Below are 21,199 nucleotides of genomic sequence, written 5' to 3'. Positions count from 1 at the left end.
GATTAAAGGCATTCACCACGACTGCCTGGTTGGTTAATAAATTTATTTCTTTTATTTTTATCTCATGTGCATTGGTGTTTTCCTGTATATATGTCTCTGTGAGGTGTTGGGTCCCCTGGACCTGGAGATACAGACAGTTGCGAAATGTTATATGGGTGCTGGGAATTGAACCCCCAGATCCTCTGGAATTTCAGTCAGTGCTCTTAAGTGCTCTTAACCACTGAGCCATCTCTCCAGCCCACACAAGGCAATGAATTTTAAAAAGGAGGACATACCTTCATGAGATGGGGACGGCTCTCAGACTGGCACAGAAATCTGTACACTTGCCTCCTCCTGACTGGGTCTGGTGCACCCTGGGGTGTGGCCTTTCCCTGGGATATTCATCCTCCCCCATCCCTTTTCTGTTTATATTCATTTACTTATGTAAGGCTTGTGTTTGGTGGATTGGCACCCACATGTCACAGAGCATTGTGGGGTCAAAGAACAATTTACAGGGGCTGCTTCTCTCCTTCCACCATGTGAGCCCCAGGGATCTAACTTTGGTTGTTAGACTTGACATGACATGTGTGGGACCCACAGTGACGGTATCTGGGGGTGATACTGAGCATCACCATGGTGTCCTCCTAAGGACCAGCATGGCTGATACAGCGAACCCTCTGTATCAGCAGATTCCACCAACCACTGATTCAATTTTGAAAAATTGTGTCTGTGCCAATGTGTACAGACATTTCCCCCTCATCATTATTCCCAGAACAACACAGAGTAACACCTGTTTATATAGCATTTACATTGCATTAGCTACTATAAGCAGTCGAGAGATGGATTAATGTATATGGAGGATATGTGGAGTCATGAGCAAACACTGCACCATTTTATACCACAGAGTGGAGGATCTTCTAGTGCTTACATCAGCAGAGGTCCTGGACCCAGCTGCCATGGATGTCAGGGGACACAGCTCACTTTGTTGTGGGTTCACTGAAGAAGGATGAGGAGAGGAGGATAAAGAACACATTAAGAAACACTTTTATAAACTTACCAAACTTTTCTGATGTTTCCTTATCTGGAAATTGTTGACATGTAAGATTTAATATCTTCAGTGAAACAAACTTTGGCAAAATAGTGACTAGGAAAGGGAAAATAAATTTAGTTAGTTCAGATATGTTCTGCGACATGGAGGAATACTGTGGAAATAAGAGTATCTCAAAGTGATGAAGGTAATATGATATTCCGGTTGAATTACTATGACTAGGCACAGGGAATGTTTACATTGTAGACACAGATCACTTCACTGCTGGGAAAGCCTCACTGAAGTCAGTGCTATCATGGTTTCTGTGACATCAGTTGCATCTGAACTCTAGAGTATTTAATGACTTTGTACACAGGAGTACCTGAAGTCAACACTGTATCGTTCTTACCAAATGGCATGGTTTCAAAGCGTTGTCCAGAAAACTCAATCTCTCTGAGTTTCTTGCAGGAGGCAAGCGCAGTCATGAGAGACTCAAAATCCAAAAAGAAAGTATCTTTCAGACGGAAAACATGAAGATTTGGAGAGTTCTGAATCAATTTAACTGGAAAAGATGAAGGAGTTTCAGAAATTAGAGAAGGTTACAAATTCATATCCAATCTGGCCTCTCAATCCATATCCCAGCCACACCAATTAAACAGGCAGTGACGCAGTGATCTAGTGCTCAGGACACGGTGGGCGTGTGCTCAGCTTCTGTAGCTGACTAGAGAGCAGATGACCTGGGCAAGTTCCTGGCCCTCTCTGGATCAGTTTTCTCTTCTCCATATTTCACCTGCAGCATCAGCACCCTGATGTCTCTGTGTTTGCACACTGCCCTGACAGAGCAGGAATTCTTCACAGAAGAATGAAAAAGAGAGGACAACTCTGAAGCACAACTTAAAAAATATGTAAACTTATTTATTTGTCTACGTGTATACGGTATTTGGGGTGTCACCCATGTGCCACAGCACATATGCAAAGTTCAGGGGAAAGTGGGAGAATTGGCTGCTTCCTTCCACAATATGGATCCTTGGGGTTGAGGTCATCAGACTTGGCAGCAAGTACCTTTTCTGCTGATCGATCTTCCCAACCTACAAAATATTTTTGTTTGTTTCTTTTGTTTATTTTCAGATAAGGTCTCAAATTGTATCTCTGGTAGACTGGAAATAACTTTATTTATAGAAATAAACTGGCTTTGATGTTGTGATAATCCTCCTGCCTCAGCCTCCCAAATTCTGGGGCTACAGGCATGAACTACCATGCCTCACTCTGGTCCCATTTTTACATTTCTTTAGCACTCAGTGTTCAGGGTTTTCCAAATTAAGGATCTGATGGTGCCTGAGTCACTTGCTAAATGCCATGTTCTAGAAAGATGGCTGTACAGCTGTCCACCAACAGAAGCCTGGGGTGGAGGGAAATGGAGAAAAGGTTTAGGTGGCCCCATGTCAGATTTCCTTCTCCCTCAGCAGGCAGATCTGCAATTCCACTAAAACAACAGCAAAAGAAAAGAACCCCACAAACTGCCATGGAGAGGAAGTGTGTTGGGAGTTTAAAGCTCAGGCCGTGGACTCAAATCTTTTCCTTTGAGGAAGCATTTTCTCAGCTGAACAAACCTGAGCTGTCTCTGACCTCAATTTCCCAGCTAAAAACCAGCAACAATCATTGGGGGGGATGAAGGGTGAGTTAGCATTTGTGAAGAGCTCAGAAGAGTCACAGACATGTCAAGATCTTGAGGTTACAAATGATTGTCTGCCCTCTTCAAGAGGAAGAGCGCTGTTCCTACACCTTCCCCAGGACATGGTTCATGCTGTATGGCCCACAGATGTTTTAGCTACTGATGATTTAATGATTCTAACAATTATTAGCTAAGTAGCTTTTCCAGCTGAAACACGACCTTGGGAGATCCAGGCACCATCCTTACCCAGTTTGGAGATGTCAGACTCTGTGGAAGTTTCGATGCATAACTTCTCCATGTGGTGGAGACTTGGGAAATCTCCAGGGATGACTGAAAGCACATCTGGTTTGCCAGTTAGTCTCACAGAGAGTTCTTTCAGGTTTGGGAACTTGTCCAAGTTACTGAAGAGTTGATCTGGAAAGCAGCACGCAGTTCCCATCACTCAAGAGTCCCAAGTGGGAGTTCCAACTGTGCTTTGATTTTTAGATCATTTCATAAGACCTCTCAGAGATTTTAACATTAAGAAGCACATCCATGAAGATCCTGAATCTGCTGGTCATATATAGGGGAATGCCTGTGCTGCTCTCTGGACTCACAAAATAAATAACAGAGCTCTCCAACCAACCGTGTGGGACCAACTGGTTTTGCACATGCAAAAGAATACAGCTGGACTCCAATATATATATAAATGTAACTCAGAACCTCTCTACCAAACCTTTTTATGCTGCATATCTTTTTCCAAGGTCAAGTACCAGATAAATCTGACATCTCCCTTCCACTCACCCACAACACCCTAGATCTAGCCTGGGTTCCACATCCAAATCGTGGCCCTAGTCTAGCCACTCCTGCCTATGGCACTACCAACATGTAGGCTTATGCTGTGACCCACTCTGCCTTCTTCCCTGCCCCCAACCTTCAAGCCACTCACACACCACATCCAACCTCTCTATCAGGCCAGGCCCTACACATCCTCCTCGAGGTTCTAGCTAGGTGAGTTTGCCTGATGCTCGCATCGTCACACCTACCCCAACTCTTGCATACACTCCCAACTCCAGTCTTGGACCAGACAGAGCATCTTTCGTACCAACCCAGTCCTGGATCCACATGAGCCATATCCAACCAACATCAGGCTCAATTCAATCCACACATCCTGTCGTTTTCCCTACCTGCTCTATTTATATCAGACACAAAACTAACAAAAGACAGTTCATCGCAAAGATATGGACACTGAAAGATCAAGACAGTAGTCTCCGACTGCCAAATCTACCATCCTGTAGAAATGTCTGTCAATAAGATTGTCCTGGATGAACCCCAGGACGCAGAAGTTAGAAGAACAACTATAAACTTCACCAAGAAGTTTATGGAGAATTTGAGAAGTTTTAAAGATGATATTTTTTATGATGTCACCTCTTAAAAATGACATAGCTCAGTCATCTTAATAAGAAAGAGCATAAACACCTGAGTGATACCTAAGAAAACAGAAACATAAGGCTAAGAGAATAATGAGGATAATCCAGGATTTGAAAAATAAAATTCACAGGCTCCAAAACCACGGAGAAACCCTGTCTCGAAAAACCAAAAAAAAAAAAAAGAAAAAGAAAATTCAATAAAGAGGAACACTGATGAGAACTCAAGTTAAAATGTATATGAAATTGAAAAACACAATAACTGAACTAGAAAACTCAATGGAAAGACTTACAAGTAAAATGAATCAAGCAGAACTTATAATTTGATGGTTTGAAGATGAAGTAAAGATCTAGATGAAAGAAGCTAAGAATATGTGGAGAAAATAAAAACAGAAAAGAAACATATAGGAAATGTGGGACACCAAGAAAAGACCAACCTTTTTAATTTTAGGATCAGAGGAGAGAGAAGAATTCCAGGTGAATGGTATAGATCAGCTCTCCAACAAGATCACAGAAGGAAACTTCCCCAGCTAAGAGAAGATGCAAGAATCACAGAGAACACCAAATATAGAGAACCAGAAAAGAAACTCTTCATGGCATAACATAATTAAAACATTAAGTATAGGACTGGAGAGATGGCTCAGCGGTTAAGAGCATTGCCTGCTCTTCCAAAGGTCCTGAGTTCAATTCCCAGCAACCACATGGTGGCTCACAACCATCTGTAATGAGGTCTGGTGCCCTCTTCTGGCCTGTAGGCATACACACAGAAAGACTATTGTATACATAATAAATAAATAAATAAATATTTAAAAAAACATTAAGTATACATAGCCAGGAGGTGGTGGTGCACACCTTTAATCCCAGCACCTGGGAGGCAGAGTCAGGCAGATCTTTGTGAGTTTGAGACCAGCCTGGTCTACAAAGTGAGTTCCAGGACAACCAGAACTGTTACATAGAGAAACCCTGTCTCGAAAAATAAAACAAAAATGAAAAAAAATGTTAAATATACAGAAAATAAGAGATTATATTGAAAGCATCAAGAGAAAAAACACAAGTCACATATAAAGGTAGACCCATAAGAATAACAGTTGATTTCTCATTGGAAGTTTTAGATGGCAGAAGATCCTGGAGCAATGATTCCCAAGTCTTAAAAAACCACATCCAACCTAGACTAGTGAGCAAAACTGATGTGGGATTTTCCTCTGTGTGCTGTGAGTAGCATTACTGAATAAAAAAAAAAAACCCTGCCTTGGTCTGCTGATAGGGCAGAACTTAGGTAGGCAGGGAGGAATGGACTGAATGCTGGGAGAAGGAAGAGTGGAGTCAGAGAGAGACACCATGGATCCTCCACCTGAGACAGACACTGGGAACATTACCTGGTAAGATACTGCCACATGGCAATATACAGATTAATAGAAATGGGTTAAATTAAAATGTAAGAGTTAGCCAATAAGAAGCTAGAGCTAATGGGCTAACCAGTGATTTAAAACATATAGTTTCTGTGTGATTATTTCGGTTCTGGGTGGCTGGACCGAACAAGCAGCTCCTTGCAGCACAAAACTATCTGCTGTAGTTGAGTAGGAAAACATTTTCCATGATATAAGCACCCTAAAAATTATAACCAACAAACTAGACCTAAAAAGAACAAGGAGGCAATAATTTCAGGTAGAAGACGGGGATGAGCACAGCTAAGAACATGGAAAGAAACTTGAAGATACAATTACTAAACTACAAAGTACAACTGAGAACACAAACAACACCAGAACACAACAACACAGTGACTGAGGTCAACACAACACTTCGATAATAACTTCAACACACACTTCAATTTTTAATGGCCCAATTCCCCAATCGAATGATGCAGGCTGACTGAATGGGTCAAGAAATAAAATCCTGTAGGGCGGTGGTGGTGAACACTTTTCATTCCAGCTCTCAGGAGTCAGAGGCAGACTGATCTTTGTGAGTTCAAGGCCAGCCTGTCTACAGAGTGAGTTCATGAGAGCCAGGGCTACACAGAGTAACCCTGTCTCAAAAAATCAAAGTAGTAGTATCCATTATCATAATAATTCATCTACCTGTTGCCTATCAGTAAGTCAGCTTTAAAGATAGGAATTGATATAGAGTAAAAGTATGGAAAATAGTACTCAAATTAAATGAAAACTCATAAGGCTTCAACCCTACACAAAGAACTACAGAAAACTAAGGGATGTCAGTAATGGGAGAAATAGTTTTCTCTAGAGAAGAACACGTCAATTGGTTATCTAATACCAATTAATATCTGAGCCAACGTCTGTGGCTCCTGTTGCAACCAAGGGCCATGTAGATTTCCAGGGTCTGGGCGGGTGTTTGTGTCTGAGGAATGAGTTGCCACCAGGAACATGTGAGTCTGGGTGGTCTGTGCTGGCACCTAGTGTCATGGTGACATGCAGACATGAGCTGCTGCTAAGGACCATGTCTGGGTCAGTGGTCCTTCTACAGTAAGGGTCTGTGTTGAAGTCTGTGGCCTACATTGCCACCAAGGACCGTGTGAATGCCCGAGGTCAGTCAGCCACCTGAGTCCATGTCAGTGGCCGAGGGACATGCTGCAGCTGGGGACAGGCAGATCTGAGTGGGCTGAGCTGCTACCTGATGCCATGGTAATATCTGGGCCAGGGTTGCAGCTGGAGGCTATGTCTAGGTTCATGGCCCTACTTCAGCTAAGGTCAGTGTTGATGTACAAGGTTCCTGTTACCATCAAAGGCCACATGGATGCCCAAGATCTAGGGCCAAACTTGTGTCCAAGGGCGACACATGCCCTGGGGCCATGCTAAAATGAGTGGCCCGGGGCTCAGAGGTTAAGAGCACTAACTGCTCTTCCAGAGGTCCTGAGTTCAATTCCCAGCAACCATGTGGTGGCTCACAGCCATCTGTAATGAGATCTGGTGCCCTCTTCTGGCATGCAAGCATACATGGAAGAAATGTTGTATACATAATAAATAAAGAAATATTTTTAAAAATAAATAAATAAGACCAGGCTGCTGCCAAAATTCATGTCTGGGTCCCTGGTCCCACCACAGTCAGGGTGTTTTGCCACCAAAGTTACATGAAAACCTGGGGTTAGGGCTGCAACCTATGGCCTTGTTGGTGTCCAGGAGCCATTCCACCGCCAGAGCCATCCTGAACTGAGTGCCCTGTGCTTCTACCCAGAGCCCAGATGTGGTGCGGGCCCAAGCTCCTGCCGAGAACCATGTCTGGGTCTGTGTTGATGTCTGTGGCCCATGTAGCCTCATAGAGCCATTGGGATCATGCATGATGGAATCACAGGGCCATGCTGAGCTGACCTTGCCCTTTGCTGGCCCCGGGATAGCGGGTGCTGTCCTCACCAGATGCTGCAGCAAGAAAGCTGGCTTAACCCTCATGGGAGAGCTGGCCTCTGCAGAGATGGCCACAGCACTCAAGTAAGGCAGGGGAGAGCTGACCCTGATGGCATGGGCATGGGGAGCTGGCTCCTTTCCTCACCTGAGGTGGTCACTCCCAGCTGGTCACCTGGACTGACCGGCTCAACTACTACCCAGACTCACCTAGGGTTGGCCCACCCTAACATCTACCCCTGCTGGAGCTTGTGAAGGGAATGGTCCTATGTAGTGATAACCACAGGCTCTCCATGACTCAAGGCAGCTGCGGGATATCTGAGAGGAGTTGTTAGTGAGGAACCAGTGGTGATGGTATACCAGAAACCAGAGGCCTTGGATCAGACTCGTAGCAATGAACATTTGCAAGTAAAGCTGATTGGACAAAAGGATATAATGGTGACATCGTGGCTCCCAATGCCACCAGGACAAATGAAGAAGTACTGGAGAGGTGGGAAAGATGGAGGAGTAAAGAGGGTTTTTTGGTGTAGTTTTGGTTTTTTCTTTGGTTTTTGTTTTGTTTTGTTTTTGTTTTTCTCTGTGGTTCATTTATTTTGGTTTGGTTTGTGTTGCAAAGTATTTGTTTAACTATGTAAAGATGTGTTGCATTGGTTTAACTATGTAAAGTTGTACTGCTAATTTACCTTGCCTGCCTAAGGCACCTGATTGGTCTAGTAAAAAGCTCAATGGCCAATAGAGAGGGAGGTGATTTAGGCAGAATTTCCAGGCAGGAAGAGTAAGTAGGAGGAGGAATTTCAGTTTGAGGAAGAAACAAAGGGAAAAACCTGGGAGACACAAGGGGTCAGCCAGTCAGACACAGAGGAAACAGAAAAGTAAAACATACAGAATGAAAGAAAGGTTAAAGCCCCAGGTAAATTGTAGATGAATAGAAACAGGTTAAATCAAGTTACAAGACCTAGTGGGACAAGTCTAAGCTAAGTCTGAGCATTCATAATTAATAAGTCTCTGTGTCATTATTTGGGAGCTGGTTGGTGGCCCCCCCAAAATTCTAACTACAGGTTTGTTTTGGAGGCAGGCAAATGGTAGGACTGGGAGGTAAGCAAGTTGAGGTGCATATTGTGAAATTCCCAAACATCCAATAGAGAACTTATGCTTAAAAGAAAGGAAAAAAGAGGATGATAGAGAGCAAAGCATACTAGAGCATATAGCAGGCTGCTGATGATCAAAGCTTTGTGACTAACGACTACAAAATTTACAAATCAAATATTTACAGTGGTATAAAAACTTGGAAATGAACTGAAGGAGAGATAAGTCAAGTCCAGGAGCTGAAAAGACGGCTCAGCAATCAAGAGCTCTTGTTTTGCAGAGGACCCCAGTGAGGTTCCTAGCACCCACATTAGGCAGCACACAACAGCCTGTAACCAAAGCTCCAAGGATCTGCCATTCTCTTCTGGCCTCTGAGGTATCCACATACATGCACATGAACACATACACACAAAAAAAAATAATGATAAAATAAAATCAATATATAAAAAAATCATTATAAAGTCTATTAAAAAGATCAAACATTGCTCAGAGCAGGGGTTCTCGACCTTCCTAATGCTGCAACCCTTTAAATCAGTTCTTCATGTTGTGCTGACTTCCAACCATAAAATTATTTTCATTGCTACTTCCTAACTGTAATTTTGCTGCTGTTATGGACCGTAATGCAAAGGTCTGAGATGTCTGATGATCTTAGGCGACCGATCCTTGTGAAAGGGTCGTTCCACTTCTCTGAGGAATCGTTCGGCACACAGTTTATCCCTGCTGCCATCTTAGAAGAAGACATAAATATTTACTTGTGTAAAAAAATCCTCTGCAGAGCTAAATCCCCTCCTCCTTCAGGCAGCCAGGGTGCAGACGATTCTACATTATTGTCTTACCCACAGACCATCATTTACCGATAACAAGCAATCCAAACTTATTAACAACCTTGGGAGAGGAATGATGACGAGAGGGATGGTAATGTTTTCCTAGTTTTGTCTGAGTGACTTCAAGCCCATCCTGTGATTCAGGACCTTTCACTGATTTATACACTGCCCCGAACAGTGAAAGTGATCAGATCTCTTCTCTCAAGACACATTTATGACCTTGTGCCTGAGAAGCTTCATTCATCTAAAACTCACAACGAGAAAACACAGTGCCAGCCAGAATGGGTATGTGACACTCAGGGTTACCTGGTAACTGGTTTGTTCCTGAGACCTCAAGAGACTGCAGGGCAGGCAGGGTAAGAAGCAGCTCCTGTTCTGCTGCGCTGAGCTCCAGTCCACACATGGAGCACTTGGTGACAGAGGACTTCTGCAGCTCCAGAGCAGGGCGGATGCTTTCAAGAAAGCCATTGCTGTGGTTCAAAAGGAGTTCGATATTCTGTGATGCTGAGAAGACTTCCATTAGGAACTGGAGCAGTGCTTGGTCTGCGGGATCCATGTTGGCCACTGCAACTTCCAGCCTAGGGATCTTGTACTGCTTGGGTGACAGTTTCCAATAGCCAGCACTGATGTTGGGTGGATGCAGAGGTTGGCTGTTCATGAAATTCCTCACATTATCTTCATTTTCAGCTAAATTTTTCTCCCATTCCTTCATATGTTCAAAGGCAGGAGCGTAGTCCTCATCTACTGTTGGTAGCTGTAATGATTCAAAACATTTTTCCATGACTGAGTAACTAAAGACTCTTGGTGGCATTTTATGTCCATTTATGGAGACGTTTACACACCTCAACAGTAGCAGGCTCTCTGGGTTGTCCTCAAAGTACTGGAAATTCAGGACATTCAAAGCCAGTGTTCTCCCTCGAAGGAACTGTGAAATAATTGGAGAACATGCAGCGACAGTGTTGCTTTCATAAGCAATGTTTAGAGCAACGCTCAATAGATGTTCTGAGATGAATGAGGAAAAAGCTTCAGGAGATAACTGCCACATTTCTTTAATTAACTTCATCATCTGAAGAGTTTTTTGGTGGAGCTTCCCATAATGCTCATTTTTAGACATGTTCTCCAGCGACTCTTTATCATCCACCAACTGAAGCAAGTGAGACACAACCATTGGCGCTGCCTTTGATGCAGGGTGGCTGGAGACATACTTCAAAAAATTGTTGTAGACACCCATAGCCTTCAAGGGTGAGTTAATCTGTCTCAAATAATCAAGTCCCAGATCTTGGTCTTCCTTTCTTTCTGAACTCAGGAGTTCAGTCAGCCTCATGGCAGCAAGAAATTCTTGGAACAAAGGACTTAGGAACCGATAGACTGGGCTCAGTCTCTGGGCTGTGAATTTACTCATCAGGCAGGTGGTCAGATCTTCATCTTCATCGACTCCTGCTTCTGTGAGGTCCTCACTACTGAACTCAAAGCAAGATGAGAAAAGCCCTCGCAAGGCCAGCTGACCACACGAGGACACAGTGGCCTTGAGAGGCTCAGGCGTAGCCTTGTGCTGTGAGGAAAGGTATTTCATATAGAACTTGAAAACTGCCACATCATGTAAGGACTGGTCAGAAGGATTTTTAAACCAGTCAGTACAGACTGCTGCCACGAAGAGGGGGGTTTTGTGAATTCCCTGCAAATCCACATTCATTCCAAAGTATACCATTAACTTTTCCACACGGGTTATATCATGTGAGCAGAACTTCCTTAGTACAGAGACAGTATTATAGAAAGGAAACTCTTGGATCTCTAGGATTGTGTCTAGGTATGGGCGGATGGCCCTGGCCCTGTTTGTATGGACAGTGATCAATAGGCAGGTTCGTGACAAGTAGTTTTTTGTAATCAGTGTTTGTATGGCTTGGGGCAGTGAGTCCATCCCACGGTAGTCATCCAACAGGAACAGCACCCGGTGCCTTAGCTGCTGGATGCTGCTGCTCAGGCACACGTCACTAACGTATCCTCCTGCCTCTAGGAGTTGGGCATTGATGATGTCGGCCAGCCCCTGGTCTGGTCTGGTGGACCTCAGGGAGATGTAGAAGACCAGCTGGAACCTGTTCAGCAGGGGACAGCATCCTGATGCCCAGAGGAAAGCTGTTTTCTTCAGGAAGGTTGTCTTCCCACTGCCGGTCTCCCCCTCCACACACATGACAGAGCTGAAGTTGGTGAAGACCTCAGGAAGCATCATGGCCTCTTGCACTGGCCTGCTGATGTGCTTTGAGACGATGGACAGATCACACCCAAGCAAGTGGTCAGTGCCTAAGCTGGAACACACCTCTGGCAAATCCATGTGGCGGAAAGTGGCTTTGGTGTAGGCTCCTCTCAGCTGCTCACTCAGACTCTTTGCCTCTTGAAACCACTGGGCTTCCCTGTGAGCCAGGTCTGTGGAGAGAAGGGAGGAACCACTGGATGGACATTCACTTCCATGGGCTTCACTTGGAGCATCATCTGTGGAGGGAAGAAGGGAGACCCTGTAGGAGATGCAGTCAAATCCCTCGATCCTAAAGCTGTGGTGTCTGTTACATTGTTCTGCCTGTTTGCTAGGGACAGATTAGGACTTTCCTCCAATGTCCATGATCTCCCTTTAGATCCTCTCAGACCTTTTCATATCATCAGAATGTGGGATCATGTGTCCAAGTGTTCTATTTGACCTGGGGACTTAGACATAATGTGTGCTTATCAAGAATACTCTGCCATTCCAACTTCCCATTGAAGATCTCAGGAAACCGGCTTGCTGCTTAAGACCTTTAACGCTGCCTGGTTGGGACCTGACACAAGGACTGTGTCATTAGTCCTTAATTCTCAAGATGTCACAGGAATGCTGACACGCTCTCCTCCACAGTACTCTCCGTGTCTGTTCTTTCCTCTCTAGAGCTCCCTGGACATTCACAAATACACTTTCCTTTTAAATCCCTAGGTACAAACACACACAATCCCATGTTGCTTTCCAGTGCTTACCGGCTATGGTGGAGTGAACTGCCGCTGGGTCCCCATGATCGCTTTCCCCTGTGCTGTCCTTTGAACGAGAATCCGTTATTAAATCAAAACTGGGTCTTAAATCAAGATTGGATATTATGTTATCACTGATAACATAATCAATATTATCAACCAAATTGATAATACAATCAATCAAAACCCAACATCTTCTAAACACAGCCTACACTCGGTGCTGACTGAAGGAAGAGTGCTCCAGATATGAAAGAGTTAATCTCACACGTCTGCAAGAGTGTGTTCCTAGATGGTGCATGCATAGGATATACATCCTCTCTATGGGTGATTGCTATGGGGGTAATCAAAATTGTAGCGTCTAGAACAAGAATGGTCCTGCAAAAAGCATTGTATATGGGCTCCATCCTTGGTTACTAGCAACTACATATGTAATACCACATACTAGGGTAGAGAAAAGTTATTATGTATGCATGCACACACACACAGTTTTTTGTGTTCTCTTTTTGAGAAAAGGTTTGACATAGGCTGCAGTGATCCTCCTCTATTTCCCAAGTGCTGGGATTAAATGCATGAATCATAACACCTGGCTTCAATGTCTTGCTTTTTATTTTTGTTTCTGTTTTTCAAACATAGACTTGTTTAACTTAGACTGGCCTCAAACTTAGTTGTGTTGACCAGGACTTTGAACATCTGATCCCCCTGCCTCTACCTCCCACTGCTATGACTCCAGGTATTCTACCACATCCAGTTCGATCAGTGCTGAGGATACACAGGACTTCGTGTATACTGGGCTAACATTTTGCCAGTTGAGCTACATCTTCAGTGACTTCAATGTCATTTTAAAATTACAAATACAAGACATTAGTCAATTGACCCAAGTTGTTTTTCCTTTTGTTTTGATTTCCCTCCCCTGTTTGGTTATTTTTAATAAGGAGACTCATAGTTAAGGGTGGCCTTAAACTTATAGCTAGCCTTGTGCCTCAGTCTCCAGAGTTCCTGTTTGCAGGCACGGGGCATCATGCCAAGCTTTAGTTCTTCTGGGGAGTGACATCCATAGTCTACTGCCTTACCACCTCCAGGTGAGGACATGTGTGTGACTACTCAGTTGGTAGTTTGCATCCCTGAGTAATGTCGGGTTCAAACTATTATCTAGATTACAATTTTGCTACACATTGCTTTTGTTAAGGAAACACATCTACAGGTCAGCGATGTAGGTCAGTTACAGAGTCCTTGCCTGCATTTGAACTACAAAAAATAAAGCAAGACAATAATAAAAACTCAGCTATGTATGTTGGCACACAAGCTTACAGTCCTGTCACTTGGAAAGGTAGTGTTAGGTGCGTCTTCTGTTCACTGTGAAGTCCCATATGCAGCTATCAGATCATAGTTGCTTAGTAAAGATTTGTAGAATTTATTTAACCCTATACTGACAATGGGCAATTGCTGTTCAAAACAGCGTTCAACTACAGGATCAAGAACTGCCAAGTCTGAGAAGGGGTGGGGTCCATTACCATGGCTTTCAGAAGTGCAGAGTCGCTCTGAAAGGCTGGAATCACTTCAGTAGAGGACTTTAGGTTTTGCAGAAAGACACAGCTAAGCAGAGGAGAAAAAAGTCAAAAAATAGTTCCATGCAAGTAAGCATTTGTATTGAGTTTTTAACACAGGGACAAAAATAAGAATGAAATGGAAAGCTAACATTTTCTGTGACTCTTTCAGTGGTTATCATATAAGACTTTCACAGCTGGGTAGTGGTGGCTAACAACTTTAACCCCAGCACTAGGGAGGCAGAGGTAGACTGTGAGTTCAAGGTAGTCTGTCTACAGAGTGAGTTCCAGGACAGCCAGGATGACACAGAGAAACCCTGTCTTAAACAAAATAATAATAATAATATACTTTTGAAAGACCCCAGCTTAGCTGCTGTAACGCCATTTTGCAAGGCTTTAAAACAAACAAGTAAAGTTCAGGGTAAGGTCAGTACTCCTAGGCAGCCAAACAGGATATCTGCGGTCAGATATCTGGCCTAGGGGGGCAACGAAGAGTTCTGGGGAAGACCCCATATGCCCTAGATAGAGCCTAGTCAGCTATAATCAGATGTTTGTGTCCCCAGCCAAGAGCCAGGGGGTTTGTCCTCAAGTAAACCCCTGGCCACATTTGAAAGGACCAATGGGATCCCTGTAACCATGCGTCTGCTTCTGTATGCCTGCTTCTGCCACCCGTTTCCATATAAAAGACCTCCTGCCTAGCCTGAGGGCTCGCAAGTCTTCTGAATAGACTCTGGCAAGTCTTCTGAATAGACTCTGCCACCCTCAGGTACCTGTGTACTCTCAATAAAAAAACCTCTTGCCGGTTGCAGCCAGTGGTCTCGGACTGTTCCTTGGGTCTAGGGGTCTCCTTCTGAGGGAAGGTCCTCCCTGAGGGTCTTTCACTTTGACTTTCCACAACTTAGTGCATGTGGCTCGTAAGTGATGGTGAGAATATATGGAGCACAGGGTGGGGGAGTGCATATAGTTAATGTCTGTCTATACAAACAGATAAAATGAACATAGAGACCCAAAACTAGTAGCCTGCACTGTCAAATGGCTTGGCCCTGGAAACCTAACTGGGGTAACACAGGGGGGAAGAAATGACACAGATACAGAAGAGCTGGGAGCTGGTGGGTGTGCTCACTCTGGTGAGCCCCTACTCAACTCAGAAACTCAGTCCCTTTACTATATACAACATGGGGAAGAGGAGGAGGGTTAGCTAGTCTCTGTAGGAGGTCTCTAAAGGAAAGCAGCCTTGGGCTGTAAACATCAGATAGGAGGAAGCATCAGTGGATGCACTCTGCACACACTAACACACTGTCAACATCCACACTGCAGGGGAAGGATCTGAGGCACTGAGATGCTTGACATGGCCCTGCAGCTGTCAATAATGTACTTTCACTCCAGATTTCCTGCTCCCCACATAGCACTGATGGACTCTAGCCTAGCTCCAGGTCAATGAGAGACTCAAGAGACAGGGTACAGTGATGGAGGGCATTCCATGACACACACACACACACACACACACACACACTAAAATAAATAAATTTCTAAGAGTGAAAAAAAGAGAAAAGCCATCTCTGTGGATAAGCAGGGGACAGAGAGACAACAGAGAAACAAAACCTGGAGACTTATCTCAGCCTGGAATAGGGTCAGAGTGTGGGCCTCTCAGTCACCTCTGCTGTCTTTCCAGGGCTGTGCATCCACTCCCTAGAGGTAGAGTAAGAGCATAGGAACAGTCTTCTGGGTACCTCAGTCTCGAAGGTCCTTGTTGCTGTCACTGACAGCTGAGGGGTACCAAAACCAAGTGAGTGAAATAACACACTCCTGAGTGAGTCCAGGGACCTGCCCCCGGCCCAGCCACCACCCCTATCCATGCTCCACGGAGCTCCTCTCTGCAACTGAGAAAGGGAAGGAACTTTCTGGCACCAAAGTCCTTGTTGAAAGGTTGAGAGACCGGGAAAATACAGCAGTCTCTCACTGAGCAGACCACTCACTACTCTCAGCAAGTGAGTGGAAGCAAATTAGCAGCATCGGGAAAATAATCAAGAACTTAATGATGTTGCAAGACGTCAACCACAGTCACGCTAGCTGTGAGAATCCAGCAAGAGGACAAAGAGCTGACATTTTTGGAAGAACACCAGTCTGCACTGAAACTAAGAATGAGCAAGTACCTGAAACAAAAGTTTATAGAGTGCTGAGGGATAGAAAAATGATGACCGAGATGTGATACTGCAGTCAGAAGAGCCACAGTCAAGGTTAGCCTAGCACATCTCAACAACAGCAGGCGGCTCTTCCGTGGTACATCTCTGCACATCCTTAAAGCACTTCCACGGGCACTGGAGAGGAAGCACTTGGAAACAAATGGGAAAGAGTTACAAGCAAGTGTTGACAAGATCACTGAGATGGCAGCAACAATGAGAAAAACCATTGAAACTGACGAGAAGCAGGGTTGCAAAGAACAGAGGTGAATATTTAACTCCAAGAAACAGATACCTTTTGTTGCTCTATGTGAATCTTGTCTGAGAGCTTCCCAAGATACAAAGGTTGGGAGAGAAACCCTTTACCAAGACTGTGCTTGGCATTGTATTTTTAGAAGCTTCATCAGGTTGTTTTGAGCATATGAGATCAACTGGCATAATTGTAAATATTGAGAAAAATAAAAATGCCCTGGGTGAAGGGGAAGTACTTCAGTCCATCAAGGCTGGAGACCCCTGCAGCTGCAAAAGGCTAAGTTCATTCTCAAAGTGTCTCTGAGCCTTCTTTCGACGGACTTGCTTGAGCCCACGCCTGTACCACAACACCCACAATACAATGTCAAGTTGAAAAGTTTCAGAGCAGTGTAAGCTTATCTATGTTAGTAGGAATGTGCATCAGTACAACTAAGATTCCATACTTTCTTCTGTGTCTTCGAGAAAGACATATGAGCATTAGAAAATACATAGGCGAATATCCACAGGGCAACACTCAAAATAGCCCAAGCATTAAATCAACAGCACGAATAAGTTATTGTAAGCTATGTGCCAAAAAACAAGTGAACTAAAAACGTGTTCATACTTCTAAGCTAGTCTGAGAAACAATGTGAAACAAAACAAGCCAACCTCTAAAGAATCATGCCCTATGCTTCCATTTATTTGAGCATCACAAACAGGCAAGCCAGTACTACAGGGTGGACATTATAGCCACATCCATCTGGCCTCCAGGAGAGAGCCAGCAGGAAGCAGTACAGAACCTACAAGTCTCTTCCACTCAGCCTCTGCTGTCCCCTAGCCACACCCACACCAGGAACCTGACTGTGCTGCTTTGCTTGCCTAAAACACCTGATTGGTCTAATAAAGAGCTGAATGGCCTATAGCAAGGCAGGAGAAAGAAATAGGCAAGGCTGCCAGGCAGAGAGAATAAATAGGAGAAATCTAGCAGAGGAGTGAAAAAAGGAAAAGGAGAGGAAGATGCCATTGGGCCAGCCACACAGCCAGCCACAGAGTAAAAAGGAAAGAAAGAAAGAAAATAGAACAAATAAAGGTAAAAATCCAAGAGGCAAAACATAGTTAAAGAGAAATGAAAACAGGATAATTTATTTGAGTTAGAAAAGCTGACTAGAAACAAGCCAAGCTAAGGCCAGGTATTCATAAGTAAGACTAAGTCTCCATGTACTTATTTGGGTGCTGTCTGGTGGGCCCCCAAAGATTTAAAAAAATCCACTAAACATAGGAAACAGAGAGGACTAACTGGAAGTATAGCAGGGCTATACACACTCAAAGCACACTTCCAGTGGCTTATTTCTTCCAGTGTGGATCCTCTACCTAAAAGTTCTATAACCTTCCCAAGCAATGCCACAAACTAGGGACTCGGGGTTCCGATATATGAGCTATGGCAGACATTTCTCATCTAAACCACCACAAACGTACATGAAAATATTCTGGGTACTAACATAAAGACAGTTGGTAATTTAAAATAAAAAAGAGGCAGAAGAAACAAAAAAAATTTCACATAAAGATGGAGTTGATAGACTTTTTTTTTTTTAGAAAAAGCTCTAAATGAAACTAGACTGCATCCTAACTTATCAGCACAAGGATTAAGAAGGCCCTGTCTTCCCAATTTACTATCTACTACACACAAGTAAAAAGAAAAAAGTGAGCCTTGCTCTCAAGCATCTTCAAACTCACAATGAGAATAAAACAGTCTTAGTTAAGGAAGTTTAGATGGGATCTCACTATGGAGTCCCAGCTGGCCTCCAACACATGCTCCCAAGAGGAGGAGTTAATGGGAGTGAAAGGAAGACAAGTGAGGGTAACAGGGGGATGGTGGTAAACATAACTGAACTACACTGTATACATGTATAAAAATGTCAAAATTAAACCCATTATTACTTAAAACTAATATATAGTAATAGCCTTTAGAAGAATATGTCTAAGGGTTTGTCCTACTATCACCATTCTATCTCACAAACAGAGCGTTGTCTTTAAAAGTTAAACAAAACTTAAATTCTTCTAGCATCAAAATAATGTAGTGCAACTTTACTTATGCTTTCGATGTCCAAAGGGCACCTGTGGAACAGAACAGAACAGCGGGCTTCCATGCGGCTACGCTCTCCAAGCCTGCAAAGGCTGCCATACCAAAAGACATCTTCAACTGTGCTTTTCTGTATTCACTTGCTTGACTTTAAAAATAAAGTGGTTTTAAAGTCACTCGTACTAAATGATTTCATATGAAAGAAAACCACACAGTGTCTTCTCTGAGAACTAGGACTGCGGGTGTGCACCACTGTCCAGTCAAAACACTCACATTTAACTCTGCACATACTGGTATTTAGTTCTGAAAAAATTCAAGATAATTACTTAGTAAAAATAACAAATTTCTTCTTGCAACTGAACATTTCTAGAGAGTTTTTTATGTGTAGAAAATGAGTAAAAATAAACTTGAAGCACAGAAAGGGGATGAGAGTCGCCCAATTTACTGGTTCCATTCCCAGCATTGGGAAAAAAAAAATTTTTTTAAAAAAAGAAATATTATGTGTGAAATCTTAGATATTGGAAATAGGAAATTCTAAAAGCTTCTAGGAGGGGGAAAGTAGTTTCTAATCAAAGGAATCAAAACAGTATGAAACTGCCACGCACATCCTGGACACTCATCACTTTAGAGGCTGATGAAGGAAGTCATGACTTCAAATTCAACTGGGCTGCATAGACAGTTTGGAATGGTATGAGCTATATAGCAAGATCCCGTCTTTAAAAGCATATATATTGCCATGTGGTGGTGGCACACGCCTTTAATCCCAGCACTCGGGAGGCAGAGGAAGGCAGATCTCAGTGAGTTCGAGGCAAGCCTGGTCTACAAGAGCTAGTTCCAGGACAGGCTCCAAAGCAGCACGGAGAAGAAACTCTGTCTTGAAAAACCAATATATATATATATATATATATATCCAGTAAAAACCAAGTCTAACTATGAGAGGAAAGCTAGACAGGGAAGATGTCATGGGAGGAAGGACATGAAGATAAAGTATGTGTCCTTCATAGTGGGAACCGGAAGATGGGCAGAGACTATCCACAGAGAAAGCAGGTTTGAGAGCAGTGACGGAATAACCGCTGAAGTACATTCAAAGTTATGGGAATTCATCCTGCTCACTTGGGATAAAATCTGGTGTGATCTTCTAATGGGTCGTCACCTTCCTCCCATTTCCACATATATGCACCACAGGAGAAACACTGGACCATGTCCCTTATGCCTAGAAGTAAGAAAATGTGGTCAGTGTGTTACTCCAACACATGCGTATCAACTCACACGCAGATAATAACTCAAGATCTTGAGAGTAAAACCCTATTTACATCCCCAATTGAATTGTGTGGCAAAGTCATGCATGGGTCATGGGGGGCAACAGTTCACAGGGGACTCTCGGTCCTCCAATGGGGTGGCCAGCAACAGTCACTGAATGCTCCTGTGCACTGTGTATTTTGACCATCTCAGCCCTGTCATTCTAAGAGATTTTCAAAGAACAGAAGCTCCGTGGGAGTAGAGATTTCTGTCTGATTTGGACAATGATGACATGGTGGACTCTCACAGACAGGCAATCAATAAGAAAGAAGACACGTGAGGAACGGAGGTGGAGAAACACAGGAGCAAGCTTAGGGGCTCTCTGTAAGTGAGATCGTGAAGAATTCCTTGTCTCTTCCCACGTTGTTTCCAGGTCTAGTTCACTAAAAATAGGAGCACGTTGCCCATGAGACCTGATGAAGGCTGGCAAGAGGAGACGCAATAAAGAAGGGACAAAGGGTTAAGACTGTGAGGTAAAAAGACCGTTCGTGCCAGTGGAACACGTCTGTTAGGTAAAGTGTCTCCACAATTCACATTCTGAACTGCTCTGACAACCACACAGTACTACGTTACCACAGTGACAGAGCCACACAAAACTCCATCTCAACTCAGGAGTGCACCTGGTAGGAGGAACATTAGCAAGATAACCAGGGAGGGCATCGTATCTTTTCCTTCCTCTCCTTGTACTTTAGGCAGTGACCCAGCTGAGGGGAATGAGTTTCGTCTATTACCAAGTGGAGCTTCTGAGGGGCAGCAGCAAAAGAGAGATGAGGAACTTGTGGAAGATCCTTCATAGGTTGAAACTAAGGAAATGAATTTTGTTTCTCCTGTGAGCACTATATGGTAAAAAGTGATCCACACCCTACTTTCTCCCATTCTTCCTTAGCAACAGATGGACACAAATACTGACTCACCTGTGTAGAAAAGGCCTGCTCTGACCAGATCTTCAACAGCCACGGGTGATTCTTGGGGCCAGTCCTTAAAAGTGTCCAGCCTTAGCTCTTCATTAGCAAAGACACTATCATTGCAGTAAGCTTGGGAGTTGTGGGGAGAGAGAAAAAAACAGATGTATATGAGACCAGCATTTGAAAAGTTCAAGTTAGCTGTGTGAGTAGATGGAATGATCTGATGTACTGTGCTTGCATCAAAATAATTGAGAGTGGTTAGAAAAGCACAAAAGAATAAAAGATACAATCCAAGAATAACTAAGAAAAATATTTTTACAGTCTATATGTCTTCATTTTATTTTACTTTTTACTTCTATCGAACCATGGAATAATAGGGAATAGCTCCCTAGGACCACGATGTGTGTTCTCTGGGAGGAGCAGGTTGGCACTTCAGTTTCTCTTTGGCTTCCTTCCTCTGATCATTTTCCATCACTCATTTCAAGGAGCATATTCAGCTCTTAGTTTCTCTCTCCTCTTCCTCCTCTACCTCCCCCCCCCACTGACATGTGTATGTATGTGTTCCATGTGTGTACAGGTACCTGTATGTGTGTGGGCACATGTGCATTGTGGGCACATACAAGGAGAC

The 21,199-nt window shown here is 43.7% G+C and overlaps 1 protein-coding gene across 1 annotated transcript in view; it reads right to left on the bottom strand.

Moving 5' to 3' along the window:
- Window positions 1–21,199, bottom strand: part of LOC121455730 (baculoviral IAP repeat-containing protein 1a-like) — a 51,814-nt gene that overhangs the window by 10,685 nt on the left and 19,930 nt on the right. The window contains exons 7-14 of the mRNA XM_041663374.1: window positions 20,581–20,700; window positions 19,481–19,580; window positions 13,844–13,925; window positions 12,342–12,399; window positions 9,651–11,831; window positions 2,925–3,092; window positions 1,416–1,568; window positions 1,037–1,123 (exon numbers count right to left, since the gene is read on the bottom strand). Of these exons, the coding sequence (XP_041519308.1) occupies window positions 1,037–1,123; window positions 1,416–1,568; window positions 2,925–3,092; window positions 9,651–11,831; window positions 12,342–12,399; window positions 13,844–13,925; window positions 19,481–19,580; window positions 20,581–20,700 (2,949 nt within the window). The remainder of the gene's footprint in view (window positions 1–1,036; window positions 1,124–1,415; window positions 1,569–2,924; window positions 3,093–9,650; window positions 11,832–12,341; window positions 12,400–13,843; window positions 13,926–19,480; window positions 19,581–20,580; window positions 20,701–21,199) is intronic.

Source organism: Microtus oregoni, unplaced genomic scaffold (assembly GCF_018167655.1).
Source record: "Microtus oregoni isolate MIOR12 unplaced genomic scaffold, Mior012 000014F_ref0000157, whole genome shotgun sequence".
Classification (NCBI taxonomy): Eukaryota; Metazoa; Chordata; class Mammalia; order Rodentia; family Cricetidae; genus Microtus; species Microtus oregoni.
The sequence above is the reverse complement of the archived record's forward strand: the minus strand, read 5'-3'. Positions and strand labels throughout refer to the sequence as shown.